Raw genomic sequence first — 17,678 nt, forward strand, 5'->3', positions numbered from 1 at the left:
AAAATAATAAGGCTTTATTTTCAAATATTTTTAGTTTGTAATATAGAAATAATAAAATGAACAACTTAATACTATCAGTATGCATAGTATATTTTATTTTATTGGGTTATTTTACGACACTGTATCAACATCTCGGTTATTTAGCATCTGAATGATATGAAGGTATAATGCCGGTGAAATGAGTCCAGGGTCCAGCACTGAAAGTTACCCAGCATTTGCTCATATTGGGTTGAGGGAAAACCCCGGAGAAAACCTCAACCAGGTAACTTGCCCCGACTGGGAATCGAACCCGGGCAACCTGGTTTTGCGGCCAGGTGCGCTGACCGTTAATCCACAGGTGTGGACTGCATAGTATAATTTATACAGTATGAAATATTGCTAATAACTAGACCTCGGACTTTTAGGTCCTAAAAATCTTAAATTAGGTACCTAAAATAAGTTCTATCACAAATCAAAATAGGTTCTAAAATTACAAAAATAGGTGAACAAAAAATGATATTATTTCATTTCCCATTACAAATTGCCCGAAACATTTGGCATTATTTCATTGTACATGTCCATAATTAGAGCCAGAGTAAACAACTAACACCTTTTCTAAGTTTTCCATTGAGAACTGCATCGCTTCTCAGATAACACCATCTTATATGCCGAAAATGAGCGTTCCACATCAACTGATGACACCAGAGCATATTTAAATGTTGGTATTAGATGCACGGGAACAGCACATTCATGTTCAGGTGTTTTGCCAGCCAAGATGTCAGCAACTGTGCGGAGAACTGTCAGTCCTGGGTTTTTTTTGAAGCACTGATTTGAGTTTTTCAGAAACTTTTTCACCAACATAACCAGGAACCAAGTTGATTTTTTCTGTCACCTCTTCTATCAATCCCAGTTGCGTGTAGACCGGTTTGCCTGAAGAAATACATAATGTGATTTGATGAATGCAATATCCCGGGCAATTGTTGGGTCCTGCAGAAGTTTTTTAGCTGAAGTAATGCTCACTGCATCCTCCCCCAGTTTCAAAACAAAGTTCTTAATGTCCTCCAAATGCTTGCTGTAATATTCCACGGCCTGTAACCATGTTCCCCATTGGGTAAGAATAGGTTCTGGTGGAAGTGGCACATTGGGGAGTTGCTCTCGAAATAATTGAATCCTCGTAGGTGCATTACTAAAAACCTTTTTAATTGTGGAAACCAGCTTATTTACTTGTGGATATTCAAGCCGTATCGTCTCAGCTAAATGATTCATGGCATGGGCAAGACAAGTAATATGGAGCAAGGCAGGGTAAAATAATTTTGTGCGAGATCATGCATATTTGCTTGCTTTCCGCACAAAACCAATACGCGGTAAGTGTGAAATACCACATTCAGTATTCCCAACCTAACACACATAACAATTTCCCTCTTCTTACCGGCAAAGCGCCATATTAATTTTACTCCTTTAGGCTTTTAACATATTATTTTTAGAGATGTTTAACATAGTAATAATTATAAATTTGAAACTTACCACTGCAATTTCGCCTAAATTGCACTGTTAATTATTGGTTTTAAATATTTGCAAAAATTAAGTAAAGTCTACTACTCCACTGAAGTTACTGCATTTGTAATGCAAGTAACATTAAGGAAGCCGTGAAAAAATCAACAAGATTCCAGATGCCGATGTTATTACTGCAATATGTTATATAAATAATATTGTTAAAATATTAAAATGAAAAATAAATCATTACATAACCTTACCGTTTGTTTTAAGTTCGCATTTATAGACTGGGGGAAAAAAAAGACAGACGTATATCACGGCCTGCTGGATTATAGTAAACACAGAAAACATTTTATAGCAACAATTTGAAGATAGATATTTTTGTTTTTAAAAGTTGCCGTCATTGAACAGAAACCAAGATGGAGATTTCATTGCAACTAATTAGAGATTCCTCTTTCAGGTATGTAATAAACGATCTTCACACAAAATGATGTAAGATACACGAGCGGTATGTTTGTTTTCATGTTCTCGGAAATTAAAAAAGCTCAACTACGTTTCGCTTTTTCAATCTTTCCCTCGAACATGAGAACGTCAACATACCGCTCTTGTAACGTATATTACTATAACGGCAGCAATCATGTATGGGGCTGCATCACTGTAGATTACTAGCTGCGATTGTTGTCAAGGCACGACTGACATACAGAATTACACAGCGTTTCCGTATTACCAACTGTAGAAATTGGAAAATGTAAAATTAGGTAAAAATAGTTTCTAATGTGAAATTAGGTATTTTTAGGTTGTATTGGACCACCATTTTCGAACATATATTTCCATAATTCGTATATATATATAACTTTTCTTTTGTATATATCATGAGGAACAAAATAGGTTTTTATCTAAAATCCGAGGCCTACTAATAACTCTCTATATATTCATTTTATGAAAAAATACCAAAAACAAAAGTTGATGGAGATATCTAACTAGAACTTATGGCTGTGATGTCACAAAAATATTGATTCATGTACAGGGTGTGGCATTACATTACACAAACACACCCCCACAGGAAACAAAACCAAAGGCGCCGAGATCAGCAACAACCAGTTCTGAAGATGGCCAATATCAGGCCGAAACATGTTAACGGGTAATAAAATTTAACACGTGAAAGACACACAATACGTTTTCTTATCCTACTTAATACGATACGTTATTTACATGCATTTGCTGTTAATATGGTGTAGGGGCGATTAAAAGAGCACACGAATTTATTGATAAAGAGATTTTAATTTCAGTTAACAGGAACCACAGTTAACAGGAAAGAAATTATACTTTTAATTACAGTAGATAATCACTGGAGTTGTAAAGTCAACACCAATAACAACCATGAAAATTTTTACAGAAAAAGCTCTATTTTACATAAAATTTAAGAAATTGCTCTTTTATTGAATAATTTCGAGGAAAAAATTGTTCCGGGGCCAGGTATCGAACCCGGGACCTTTGGTTTAGCGTACCAATGCTCTACCAACTGAGCTACCCGGGAACTCTACCAGACACCGATCCAATTTTTCCCTCTATATCCACAGACCTCAAAGTGGACTGACAACCGTCAAGCAACCAACATTGAGTGCACACTAACTCTGTGTGACTTAAATTGTGGTTTTCTGTTAGAAATTATTCAAATCAACTTTAAAGGGAGTTATACCTGAAAGCTTGATTTGCTCTTTTATTGAGAAATTAATATGTCTGCCACACAATTACTAGAGATGTTACTGCCAAAACGACAGAAATTTAATATCACAGTCTGGGTTTATTCAAGAAGTAAAAATTTTACAAGAGAATTATAGCACTCCATCTATTCCAGAACATTTGTTAACACATATATGCAATATAATCTTCAGTTTTTGGAAAACATAAAGAAAAAGAACACAAGCACAGAAATAATGAAATCACTAGCATTATAAACTACAGGTACATTATATCTAAAATCAGAGTGGTTACAGATTTACACAGATCGATCCCTGGAACATGTTTTGGGTTTATTGTGATCTTTTTTTGCCTTTACCTTACACTAGGAGAATACTACACACTATGATGGTGAATTAGAAGTTATTAATATCGATCTACAAGAATTAATTTTCTGAAGAAATTCACTTACCAAACTAGCCATATTTTGTGATTCAAAATCTAGAATTTTTAGGCTTTTGTTTCAGTAACATCAGACGACAAGATAGTGAGGGAAATCTATACCAAAATTGTGTTTCTATAACAACAGACAAAAATAGTTGGTCTACAATGGATATCTTCTCATTGTGGATTGAAGGGAAATGAAAATGTACACTTTTTGGCAAAGAAAGGAACTACAATCCAACAAAGATTTCATATTATTCAGCTAAATTATTAATAAAGAAAATTTATAAACTGACAATGTTGAATATTAATAAAACAAATCTGTGAAAATAAATCTTGGAGCAAAATTTAAAAACATAAAAATTTGGATAAACACAATATAATATTTGTTACTCAGTCAAATGACAAATCAATGTAAAATAATGACTTATATGGTCATTAAGTTTTATATACATGAGCTACAAATTGCAAACGTTTTCGCCCATTCAGGCATCTTCAGGCACAATTATACAATATCTCAATATCAAACTATGTAGCTATTACATTGGTGGTAGATAAACTGTTTAAGATTAATGATGTACAAAACATCTTCATAATTAAAATGTAACATTACAAGTCATAAATTAAAATAATGTTAAAAACCACGTAGTGTTGTAATTAAACTTCATAATATTCTGTGGGACTCTTGTTCAGTAGAGTCCAATGAGTGATGAATTATGTCTGAAATATATAAAAAAATACGAAATAGAAATAGGAAATTATCAACGTAAAAGTGTAATCGGAATTGGATTGGGAAGTACATGGTTTAATGATCGGAGCGAGGGGCACCATCCCACGATCAACTGTAAACACTATCAAAACATTTGGAATCCATGACATCATTCCAAAAATAATTACTTCAACCATTAAAGGGTCTGTGGCAATTCTGAAAAATCATTTATACGGAATATCATAATACTCCCCCCCCCCCCTTTTCTATTCGTTAGTGTGTGATTGTTACAAATATATGTACAAATTTATTATTTCTTAAACTTAAGCTTCTAGTTCACATTTCAATTTGGCTCATCTATCTTACTGTAATCATTACTATTCTTATATGTGTGTTATTCTGTGTTTTTGGCAACCCAGGATGCCTGGGCAGACTATTTCTTGAAATAAATTATATATGTGCCTGAAGAAGCCTGAATGGGCGAAAACGTTTGCAATTTGTAACTCATGTATATAAAACTTAATGACCATATAATATAAGTCATTAATTTACATTGATTTGTCATTTGACTGAGTAACAAATATTATATTGTGTTTATCTATATTAATTGACAATCTGAATATTTCCATCATGCTTTCTAAGTTAATAAAAATTTCATTCCTAATTCTACAAAAATAACAGCAGTGGCTATATTCAGACTAGTAACTGGACATGACTGTTTGGTAGCGCAACTGTGAAGAATTGGAATTTATACATAATCAAAATTTGTTTCAAAGAAGAGGTTTCAGCCATGGACTTACAGCACATACTGAACTGTAAAGATATCGACATTTCAGATAGTAAAAGTGTTAATAATATCAATACATTTACTGGCATATTAGAAAACAAATGGAGAAAATCCAATGTTCTGAGATTTTTATTTATTAATGACGCCACTGATTTTATTAGAAAACAGTAGAAAAACACAACAATGCGTCTGTTTTTTTGTCCTGTAATACAAAACAAAGTCAAAGCCATCTGTGAATTGATCTGAAGATTGAAATATATGGTATGGTTAAAGTAAGCAATGATTTTTTAGTTCGTCCAATCAGAATTTATTAGTCCCATAACAATGTTTGCTTGATTTTCAAATGAAATATTGAAAACTGTGTTTTTTTGGTTTGCATATCTCAACTCTTATAGTCCCGTCACTCTAATTTCCGGCAGCCAATCGCATAGCAGGTCGGCTACATTTAATCGTGTGCGTATTGTGATTCGCTGATTCATTTCTTAACACTCGATAAATACTTAATATAATCGCCCGCCATTTTAGCTCTTTAGTTGGCGTTCGCAGAATACATACGAAGACGTTATTTGCCGCTCAATTATTTGCTGAATTACATTGCGTTTGATTTATCATCATAGGAGCTACAACATGATAATGTTTAACGGTGTCGCAAATAGATTCCTCGTATGTTAGCTCGGCAATGTAAGAACAAAAATGGCGAATGATACTACCTACCTAGACTTTATAGAGCCTTCACTTTCTAAGATGTAAGCAAAGAGGCGGAGTCACGCCGGAAATAACAGCGTCGGGACTATAGTTTGTAGGGACTCTGTAGTAGATTATTATTATTATTATTATTATTATTATTATTATTATTATTATTATTATTATTATTATTATTATTATTATTATTATTATTATTAGAGTAGAGACAACGTGAGATACAATCTGATTATCTGGAGTCAGAAACCATTACCTACCTTAAGCACATAATATTATAGTACAGATATGTTACTACCAATCTCAATAATGATACATAATGAAATTCTTGTCTTATTGGGCAGGCTTTTACTCAGGTCGTGGTATTATTAGTGTTATATTACCACAGTAAGCTGTGGTTACTATGGGAACTAAAGCCTTTGTCTCAGATGAATACAGCAGGCCAAGATTTCTGGTTCCACATGTGTCTACTCTTTACTGATAATAATATTGTACATGTAGATACTCTAAGAAATTAATCTTAATAAGCATCTTTGATATTTGCTAAGAGCTACATAGGAAAACCATTTTCAAACCTCTTGTCTACAATTTTTCATGTTCATCAGTCTCCATTGAGCACTAGTATATTTAATATAACACTCCTTCTGATTGTGAGTTTATTGGTTATTTAATGATGCTGTATCAACTACTAGTTTATTTAATGTAGATGCGATTGGTGTTAACGAGATGGTATTTGGCGAGATGAGACCGAGGATTCGCCATAGATTACCTGACATTTGCCTTATGGTTGGGGAAAACCTCGGAAAAAACCCAACCAGGTAATCAGCTCAAGTGGGAAAAACGACTTTATGAAAGTGCTAAGTCATCAGTGAATAAAAAAAAATCTGCCTATACAATAGTCTTCACTGATTAAATTTGTAACTTTTTACTGTGTTAATATGGGGAATTTATCTGGCTGACCAGTTTCGAAGTGTTGTTCTTCATTGTCCAAAGCCTAGTGAAGGTCCAGCGCTATGTTCTGGTTTCCTGTTATGGTGGGGTGTGTTCATGATTGTGTCAAAATTCAGTTGAGTGTTCAGGATGTGCTGGGGGTGTGTTTTTGTTTGTAAATTTCATATTGTTCTAGAGCATACCTGCACAAACAGCACTCAACGAACGCGCGCGCTCCTTCGGAGCGGGAGAGCGGCGTTTAGCGCTCGCCGAAACGGAGAGGAAGATACGTCAGAATGACATAGACTTGCTGTAGGTAGAGGAGAGGGAAACGACCACTCAGCTATCTAGTGGAGTGCAGTGTGTAGGCCTATTCTCAATAACTGTTTCACGTTGCTTACCTACTGCTACAGTACAGTATGGAGGAATCTAAAAGACGGAACATAACATTCAACATTTAACGATTTACAGCTCGAACTTATTGATCTTCATTGTGACCTAAGGGCTGAAGATCGTTTGAATAATACTACTAGCTTGGTTGAGTTTTACAAGACTAAACATTAGCAATAATATCCACGACTACACAGGCTGGCTGTGAAAATGATTGCTATGTTTGGCTCAACATTTATATTTGTGAGCAACTGTTTTCTATAATCAACTTTAATAAAGGCAGGCATCGAACATCTGTAACTGATGTTTCATTACGATCAGTAGGCTACTGTTCCTTTCAGCTGCCAACAGAATAAAACCTTGTTTTGATGTACTGATAAATAAAAATATAACAAAACGATATTGTACATTTAAGTAGCTATAGAATTTCTATTACTTCTGTAAAATAAATATTTCTTTATTAATTAATAATAGTCCAAGATAGTTTTGCAAACACTGAACGGGAATTCATTTCATAAACACTCGTAATAGTACTTCCTTTTGTGTACATTTTGTACGAGATCACCCCTTCTTCCAGCCCACCCTTATACAGAGCGCAGTCAATATCTGCCTCCGCTCATGAGCTGTGAGCCGGCTCGGAGAGCGTAAACCTTGTGCAGGCCTGTTCTCGAGTGTCAACTATTGGTGAACAATAGTTTTATTATGAATGAGTGACACAAGTAACATGTTCTTACATTTTAAACTTAGTTCTTGTTAGGCTGACATTTCTAAACATGTCTCGCTCCTTAGTAATAATACGAATTTCATTTTCTTGGTGTTAATATTTAGGTCCACATTTTTACTCGCTTTGCTGCTGGATTCAGTTTATTGCATCAGCAGTTAATGCTGTATCAGCAGCACATCGAAGGTTGTTAAGCCATACCCCGACATAGACATTGCTGGTATGAAGTTGGCGTATTATCCCATGATGCTGTCACAAACTGTGGTAGCTACAACTTTTTAATAGTTGGCACCACTTTTTTTTAAGATGGAATTCTTCTGTTGATATCCAGGACACCATGTTGGTTGAACCCCTCTACTTCAACATAGCTGTAGCTTCAGATCCTGAAATGATACAATTTGGTTTTGCAGAATTACAACATAAAAATAATTAATACCAAGAACTTATTCTATTGTTCACATTTTAAGATTTTCTCGTAAGAATATGGTTATAATGACTACTTTTATGTGTTAAATTAAAAACTAAGTTGTAAATTACCTAGTTGGCTAGTTTCAGCTTTGTATCAGCCATCTTCAGAACTTCCAGTTTCTTCAGTTGTTTTGCTGGGGATGAGTTTGTGTTTGACAGTGTGGAGTCAAATAGGGTGTGTTCTGAAATTTAATTGTGTATTGAGGATGTGTTGTGGGTGTGTTCTTACTTACAAATGACTTTTAAGGAACCTGAAGATTCACAGCTGCCTTCACATAAGTCCGCCATTTTAATATTATCCTCCCATCTACGTCTCGACCTCCCCAAAGGTCTTTTCCGCTCAGGTCTTCCAACTAACAATTGATAGAAAAAAAAAGTAATTAATTTAAAAATTGTAAATTTAAAGTGATAAGTAACTTATTTTCAGTATTTATTTCTGGATTCGCTCATACGTGCTACATGCCCTCCCGATCTCAAATGTCTGGATTTAATGTTCCTAATTATGTCAGGTGAAGAATACAATGCGTGCAGTTCTGTGTTGTGTAACTTTCTCCATTCTCCTGTAACTTCATCCCTCTTAGCCCCAAATATTTTCCTAAGTACCTTATTCTCCAACACCCCTAACCTCCGTTCCTCTCTGAAAGTGAGAGTCCAAGTTTCACAACCCTACAGAATTCATTCATTCATAGCGGTGGTTAGCGCGTCTGACTGCGAAACCAGGTGGCTCTGGTTCGATTCCCGGTCGAGGCAAGTTACCTGGTTGAGGTTTTTTCCGGGGTTTTCCCCTCAACCCGTTATGAGCAAATGCTGGGTAACTTTCGGTGCTGGACCCTGGATTCATTTCACCGACATTATCACCTTCATCTCATTCAGACGCTAAATAATCTAAGATGTTAATAAAGCATTATAAAATAACCTACTGAAATAAAAAAAAATTCATATTGTTCTGCCCAAGGGCAGGTCTTTCACTGCAAACCCAGCATTCTCCAGTATTTCCTGTTTTCTGCCTTCCTCTTTGTCTCCTCATATGATCCATATATCTTAATGTCGTCTATCATCTGATATCTTCTCCTGCCCCGAACTCTTCTCCCGTTCACCATTCCTTCCAGTGCATCCTTCAGTAGGCAGTTTCTTCTCAACCAGTGACCCAGCCAATTCCTTTTTCTCTTTCTGATCAGTTTCAGCATCACCTTCACCTACTCTTTCCAACACAGCTTCATTTCTTATTCTGTCTGTCCATTTCACACGCTCCATTCTCCTCCATATCCACATTTCAAATGCTTCTAGTAGCTTCTCTTCACTTCGTCGTAATGTCCATGTTTCTGCCATTGCTATTCTCCTATTCCTACAGAATAACTGGTAATATAACTGTTTTATAAATTCTAACTTTCAGATTTTCATATTGATCTAGTGTATTTAATTAGGGGTTTTTCGATTGGATATATAGGATTTCCATGTCTGTTTCTATGTTGCTGTAAGTGTGGTTGGTGTTTGTGATGTGTTCTGTATATGTGAGGTGTTGTGTGATTTGGTTATTCCTGTGATGTGTTCCCTATATCGTGTTTCAAATGATCTATTCTGTCCAACGTAGAAATTGTTACAACCATGCATGTGAATTTGGATATGCCTGTTAGGTTGTATTTGTTTGTATTTTGACATGTTTTTTGTAGAGTGTTTTGTGTTTTGTATGAGATGTAATTTAATTTTAATATTCCGAATGAGAATGCAATCTTGTGTTTTTTTTTTTTTTTCGTTTGTTAGTGTGATATATTTTTTGTGTTCTTGTGTTTGTGTTGCATTTCTTTGTTTCTTGTAATTGGGTCATTTGCAAAAATTGTAATCAAATGGACTATTGAGAACGTCAAAATTAAAGTACTATTTGAATGATGTAGCAGACATGACATCTCAAATCAAGAAATGGATTCAGAACATCTCAAAATCTGTGCGTCAGTGGCTAACCATGACAATATCTTTGAAAAATATTGGAGTGCAAGAGGTCAAATGACTTTATTGTCAAATGCCTGGCATTAGAAAACAACAACAATAACAGACATGACATGGAGTAACAGATCTGACAGGTAACAGACATGACAAAGCAAACAAGCATGTGCTAACCTAAAATTTTTTGCTTAAAAATCTTCAAAATAGCAACTTAACTACGGCACACGTGTACTATTATGTCCTCTTGATCCTGACTTTATATGTTATTTGTGGAAAACACAACACAAACAGATCTGACAGAGTAAAAATGCACGCTTAGACTAAAACACAAAGCAGGAGTTTGACACACAATCTCGCCAAATCAAAATGGGTGAACATAGCAGTACAATCAAAATGGGTCTTTGTGCATCATCTTGGCTTGTGCTGACATCTGTGGGATTTCTTTTTCAACTGTGTATCCATGGGAACAGAATGGTGTAACAGACCTGACTGACTTACTGGACTAGAGTAATTATGCAATAATATTTAAGGAAATATAAACTCAGACATAAATGAAGAAGTTTTGATAATATCAAATGTTTCTTTGATTTTTTTCTCAATTACATTATTAAACAAATCTTTATCTGGACATAATCATGCTCCATTTTAAATATTTAACTGGTATGGACATGGCATTTTAGCTGTCAGTATGAGAATTTTATTTTATTCTCGTGAAATATTTCACATGAAGGAAATAATTCTTGTGACGTTTACTACGTTAGTATTGAAACTACTCACTGTTAGGAATTTATAACTCTATCGTTATAAATGCAATAATGGTAAGGGTAAGAATTGATGGACATCATTTGTTACACAACTTCTGCAAATGACCCAATTATGTTTTGTCTTTTTCATGTTGTCTATTATGTTGGGGTTGTATCCATTTTCTTATGCTCTGTATTTGATGGTGTGTATTCCTTGATTGTAGTCGTGCTGGTATGTTGATTAGTCTGTGTGCTCAAAGCTGAAACCAGTCAACTAAATAATTTCTACATTTACAGCATATTTGTAAATTATTCACTTAATTATTAAATGCGATAGAATTTTTATTTGTAATAATATGGAAAAGCTGTTTATTGTTATTAGAGCAATTGAAAATATTTTTATTCATTATCATTTTTACTAGACAATGAAAGAGTAATGGAACGGAGAAAAATTCTCTCCGGGACCGGGATTTGAACCCGGGTTTTCAGCTCTATGTGCTGATGCTTTATCCACTAAGCCACACCGGATACCCATCCCGGTGTCGGACAGAATCGTCTCAGTTTAAGTTCCAACTCATGGGTTCCCTCTAGTGGCCGCCCTCTGCACTACGTCATAGATGTCTATGAACGTAGGACTGAAGTCCACACATGTGCTGAGGTGCACAAGATACGGAAATTTCAACATCTGTCGTCAGTTGCTTAGCTACAGCAATGAGTTACGTCACACTATTCTGACGTTATTTCCTTAGCAACAGATGAACCTTGTGCATTGATATAATATTATTAAATTAGTAAAAACATGACTTTTTAAGAAACTGAGGAACAGATGCATTATAAGACCCACCCTAAATATAAAAATATGCAAAGCCACAAGGAAGGTCAACGGATGTTGCGTTTCAATCAATTAAATGATCGATATATATTGTTTTCATTATGTTGCCAACCAATCAATATTGTTGTAAATTAGTTTGATCATAATCATGGCGGCAATTTCGAATGCTATAGTTGAATATAAAAAAGAAGTGGATCGAATTCTCCCTGTTGATTTAAAATGTAGGCCTCGAAATGGAAATTATGGAATTATAAATAAGTTGTAAACTTTTTAGTAGCTTTATCCATGAATAAAGACATGTAGGCTATGTTTATGGTTTTTTTTATGCGAATGTGGTTTACTTAGGAGTGAATTGTTTTGTGAAATGCAATCCTGGGATGAGACTGAAGAAATTTAAAGGTAAACGAGATGAACTCCTGTGGAGATGTCATTGGAAATTACAAGGTATTAAATTATAGACACAGGAACGCCGTATCATAGCACTTTGTGAAATCACTCGGATAACGGAGAAGATGAAACGGAACATCTCCAGTGAAGTCCATGGTAAAATACTAATTTTACACCAATTTTGTTTTTAATTCTTTGGTCCAAGGAAAATACTAGTAAAAATGTGTTTTTGTGAAAGACTAGTATTTTCCCTGGACTAAAAATGCAGTATAAATGGAGTAGAATTAGTATTTTATAATCTTAATATATAAAATAGAGAGAGAGAGAGAGGGAGGGAGAGAGAGAGGGGGGAGAGGGAGAGAGAGAGAGTGTTTTTTCTCTATATAAATCTACACGCTTTGACAGATATGTGCCAAAATTTGCACATTTAACCTTCATAACCAGGAGAAGAACATAGGCTACATTAAAATTGTGCAAATGGAAGTTAAATTAATTAAATATATAAAAAATAAAAATAAATAGATCAAATATTCATGTATTATATTAAAATGCAAAATCTTCTACAGTCAATTGTTCTTTATTTTTGTCTGTTCTATTCAACATAGACTTTCACGAGGCCTTGGAAATTTTAACACGAAATTAAATTACATTGTTGTTACACATCATGAAGGCTAAAACTAGATAATTCATGCAATAAGTATCTTTACGCAGTCCAGGACCGTATTATGAATTCCTCGATGCAGTTTTGTAGTGAGCAGACTGTTTGGTACAACTGAATTCTAGAATTCTTTGAAACTACAAGGATTGCTACCACATAATTTACTTAATATTGAATAGCCATAGTAGACCTACTATTGCGAAATATTGACTCACCAAAAGTATGCACTAACAAGAATTTGTGTCGAGCGAAACGTAATATGAGTGGCAATATTAACTGGAAAAACGAAATAAGATGATGTTTTTATCCCACGTATTGCTATTATAGCCATTCGATTTTAAGCAATTATTATAAGTTATAGTAATATTTGTGATAATATTACAATATTATAATATTGCAATAATAATATAGAGCCTATTTTACTGTTACCGTTAACCCGTCTCTTATTAATAAGTTATGGTCACTAATGACTTGGCCGTTTATAGAAAAATATGATTTTCTGTTGTGGTAGTGTTCTACATTGCCTTCTCCAGGAGAGCGAATTCTGATGAGTATAGTCTCCGTTACTGCAAAACACTCTGAAATCCATGTATTTGATAGAATCCATCCGTTACAGATTGTAGTTTGGCCTTGAAGGAAATTAAATATATTGTGGGCAGAAAGGCTTAATAATTCATAATGCCGTGGTACGATAAATATTATCATCATTTAAATATCTTAAATATCCCTGTAGCATAAGGTCTTAATGTTGTTAAAACTCTATTCATAGGTGAGATGGAATTATTTCGATTAGTCAGTTTCTTTGGATATTAGTGGCACTTTCTTTAATATTCGTCACTAGGGAGGAGAAAACATAAGTAAATATGGTTCGTTTTGGTTTTATATAGTTCCCTTGCCGAGGTCTCCGATAAGTCTAACAAACAGTTTGTTTAGAAATAGACCAAAATTTAAAACCCGGGCAACGCCGGGTAATTTAAGCTAGTATGTTATGAAGATGACTAATATGAACTTAATTTTATTGTTGTATTAATACCATTGTTGTATTGTTTGAAAGTTTAATGTTACTGTGTTTAAAGTTTAGCTTTGGTTTGTTTCTTTAACTTTATTTTGAATAAAATTTAATATATTGTATAACAAAGGGGACTAATACGAGCTTAATTTCATTGTTGTTGGTTTTATTAAATTATACATGTTTATAGTACTATGTATTAGTGTTGTTAAGATGGCATACTTGATATAATAATCGAAAATATACAATATATAATCGATACTATGGAATACTCTGGGTGGGTTCTATAATGCATCTGTTCCGAAACTGAAATCTTCTGTACATTTCATGAACAGTTAATATTTGTGTTTTCGCAATTTAATATTTGAAATATCAAGTATAACTAATTTTAATGTAGCATGAATTATATGTGGGAAAATTCTAAGTTCTGTGCTTTTGTTATATCGTTTTCTTTTTCGTTATTCAATTTTATGACATTTATACATATGAGATGAATGTTCTCTTTCTTCAGATTGTTGTTTTTCCTCGCTGGAATCACAGTATACTGTGTTGGAGTGATCTTAACAGCTGACTTTGATAGGTAGGCCAAACAGAAGCTGATCATCTGTAAAGAAAGAAATATTGTGATCAGTAGTGTTGAGAATTCTATGCACTAAAATTGAAGATCTGGCACACTAGCTGTGTTATAGGCTTCCACGTAAATTAAAACGGTGACAATGTAATGAAAAATGCTTAAAAATGAGTGTAATTTCGTAGTACTAATTTAGTTTTTACAGGTGAAAACCTCATATAGGTTTACAAAATTTGGGAAACAATATATTGACAGCCCCCAACGTAGCTCAGTCAGCTAAGGAGTTTGCCTGCTGATTTGGTGTTGCTCACGGGCGTGGGTTCAATTCCCCCTTGGCCTGATTACCTGGTTTGATTGTTTCCGAGGCTTTCCCCAACTGTAAGGCGAATGCCTGGTAATCTATGGCGAATCCTCGGCCTCAATTCACCAAATACCATTCTGCTATTACCAATCCCATCGAAGCTAAATAACCAACTAAAAAATTGATCTTCTAATTTTCTACGTCTAATCTATTTCTTCTGTCAATAAAATATATTTGTGCTCATAAGAACTTCTTTTCACATCGCAAGAAGTAAGAGAGTGGTAACAATTATGGTTAATGTTCGTATCACCATCACACAAATAGTAACCGTATATTCCTACTAAAAAAAGTGTAATATTAGAATAATAGTAGCTGCCTAATCTAGGGAATCATGTAGTATCATTTAAAAAAATGACTACAAATAATGTCCATGGCTTGTCGGTATATTTTTTCATTAATAAATTTCCTCGTATGTAATCATGAAAACTTAGTAACTAATTCAACAGTTCATAGCATAAATACACGTCAAAGTAGTAATATACGCTACAAGAGCGGTATGTTGACGTTTTCATGTTCGAGAAAAAGATTGAAAAAGCGAAACGTAGTTGAGATCTTTTAATTTCCGAGAACATGAAAACAAACATACCGCTCGTGTATCGTACATTATTTTGTGCGAAGATCGTTTATTACATACCTGAAAGAGGAATTTCTAATTAGTTGCAATGAAATCTCCATCTTGGTTTCTGTGTAATGACGGCAACTTTGGAATACCAAAATATCTATCTTCAACATTGTTGCTATAAAATGTTTTCTGTGTTCACTATATTCCAGCAGGCCGTGATATACGTCTGTCTTTTTTTCTTCCCCAGTCTATAAATGCGAACTTAAAACAAACGGTAAGGTTATGTAATGATTTATTTTTCATTTTAATATTTTAACAATATTATTTATATAACATATTGCAGTAATAACATCGGCATCTGGAATCTTGTTGATTTTTCACGGCTTCCTTAATGTTACTTGTATCAGGAATGCAATACGTTTCGTGGAGTAGTAGACTTTACTTAATTTTTGCAAATATTTAAAAACAATAATTAACAGTGCAATTTAGGTGAAATTGCAGTGGTAAGTTTCCAATTTATAATTATTACTATGTTAAACGTCTCTAAAAATAATATGTTAAAAGCCTAAAGCAGTAAAATGAATGTCGCGCTTAAGCGGTAAGAAGAGGGAAATTGTTGTGTGTGTTACGTTGGGAATACTGAATGTGGTATTTCACACTTACCGCGTATTGGTTCTGTGCGGAAAACAAGCAAATACACACGATCTCGCACAAAATGACTTTCATACCCTATCGGCAAGTCTATGAAAAAGGAGTGCGTTATATGGCAGTAAAAATGTTTAATAGTCTCCCTATGGATATAAAAATCAAACTCAAAACATAAGATTATTTAGGGCCAAATTAAAGAAGTACCTAATTTCTCACGCCTTCTATTCTGTAGGTGAATTTTCAAGTAGACTTTGACTATAATTAAGACTTTGTAGTACTATTGAGATTTTTTTGACATGTTCCATAGTCTGGATATGTAGCGATGTATGAATACCATGGAATATAAATAAATACAGTACAACACTCTTCTAACACTTTTATGACCTCTCTTAATTTCTGTAATTCCTTGTTCTTTGCCAGAACGTTTGCAATCTCCTGTTTAAGCTTCTGAAGGAATATTAAACTAATGTTAGGACAACAGGATTACACTACAGTCTAGTATATACAGTCACGAAGCTTGAGTTGTGAAGGTGCTAGGAACAATAGACTGTGCAGGTACTATTTCGCATTGTCTGTAATGAGGCGATATTAGCGATCCTAGTGGTCAGCAACTATCTATGGATGCATATTTAGTGCGTATTGAGCTTCGTGACTGTACGGGCTATTCCATATGAAATCGATTAGTAAAAAACCTCGCATTTTTTAATACTCTAATTTTTTCCCTATTTATACAAGGTGCTGAGGAGAGTGCATTTTCAAAAATATACTATCGAAAGTCGAACGGTTTTCGTATTATTGAGCGACAAATTTAGCGTATTTTATAAAAACAAGCCTCTTTCAGCGCTCAGAACTCTGGAACCATTTACTGCAGAACATTGAACGGGAGCTTATTTTGAAGCTGACATTTAGTAGGTTATGATAAGAAGTAATCCTTATTTTTATTATATACAGATAATCTGATTTTACTTACTTTTGCCCATTTGTAAATATGTAAAAAATATTGAGAAAAAACCTTTCATTATAAAGAGGGATTCGGCATTGTTTGCTTAGTGTCATGGCAATAAGTTTCGAGGGTATTAAATAAATTATATTCACACGCCTAGACTTGAACGGCGCAGTACCGCACGCACTGGCCGAGGGATGATGATAAGCGAGCGTTGGGCGTCATTTTACTCCTGTGTTTATGAAAACTTGTGATAAAGCTAGCCCAGCTATGCGCTACTAGACGAAACATCACGTGTTTGCCTCCTGGCCTTGCTTGCCTAGGCTAGCTCCTGCCTCACAGTCAGGTAGTTAGTTCACGCGCCTACTATTTATTTTCTTTATTTGATATTTTCAATTCTTTCTTATCAACGGTGCACCAGTAAAAAATATGTTTATTTGTACTTTCAATGCAGAATCTAACCATATATTTTAAAAATATTTTTTCGTGGGCAACGGCGTCTTAATGAAGAAAAATCTAAATTTCTCCATCTCCATAAAAAGTAAGAAAATGTGTTTATATGTCAATATAAACTTTAATTTCTCAGCATCAAAATAAACCATGATTTTGATCATTGGGTGAAAGGGCTTCGGAGCCACAACAGTTTAAAGTTGCAAATTTTATGAAAATGCTGTGACAGCTGCAACGGGGTTTGAACACGCGTCCGACAGGGCGCGCGACAG

At 34.4% G+C, this 17,678-nt stretch overlaps 1 protein-coding gene and 1 non-coding gene across 5 annotated transcripts in view; both read right to left on the reverse strand.

Annotated features, from left to right (window-relative positions):
* Nucleotides 1–6: 6 nt before the first annotated feature.
* The window catches only part of LOC138704359 (tetraspanin-6-like), a 41,115-nt gene continuing 23,443 nt past the window's right edge, over nucleotides 7–17,678 (reverse strand). For 2 of the 4 annotated variants that reach the window (XM_069832394.1, XM_069832222.1), the window contains one exon: nucleotides 7–14,475. In XM_069832394.1, the coding sequence (XP_069688495.1) occupies nucleotides 14,275–14,475 (201 nt within the window). In that variant the 3' untranslated portion in view covers nucleotides 7–14,274. The remainder of the gene's footprint in view (nucleotides 14,476–17,678) is intronic. The other 2 variants (XM_069832305.1, XM_069832479.1) reach the window with 2 other exon arrangements.
* On the reverse strand, nucleotides 2,938–3,010 carry TRNAS-GCU (transfer RNA serine (anticodon GCU)). Its single transcript has one exon. It is a non-coding gene; the product is annotated as a tRNA-Ser (tRNA).

Source organism: Periplaneta americana, chromosome 1, assembly GCF_040183065.1.
Source record: "Periplaneta americana isolate PAMFEO1 chromosome 1, P.americana_PAMFEO1_priV1, whole genome shotgun sequence".
Taxonomy (NCBI): Eukaryota; Metazoa; Arthropoda; class Insecta; order Blattodea; family Blattidae; genus Periplaneta; species Periplaneta americana.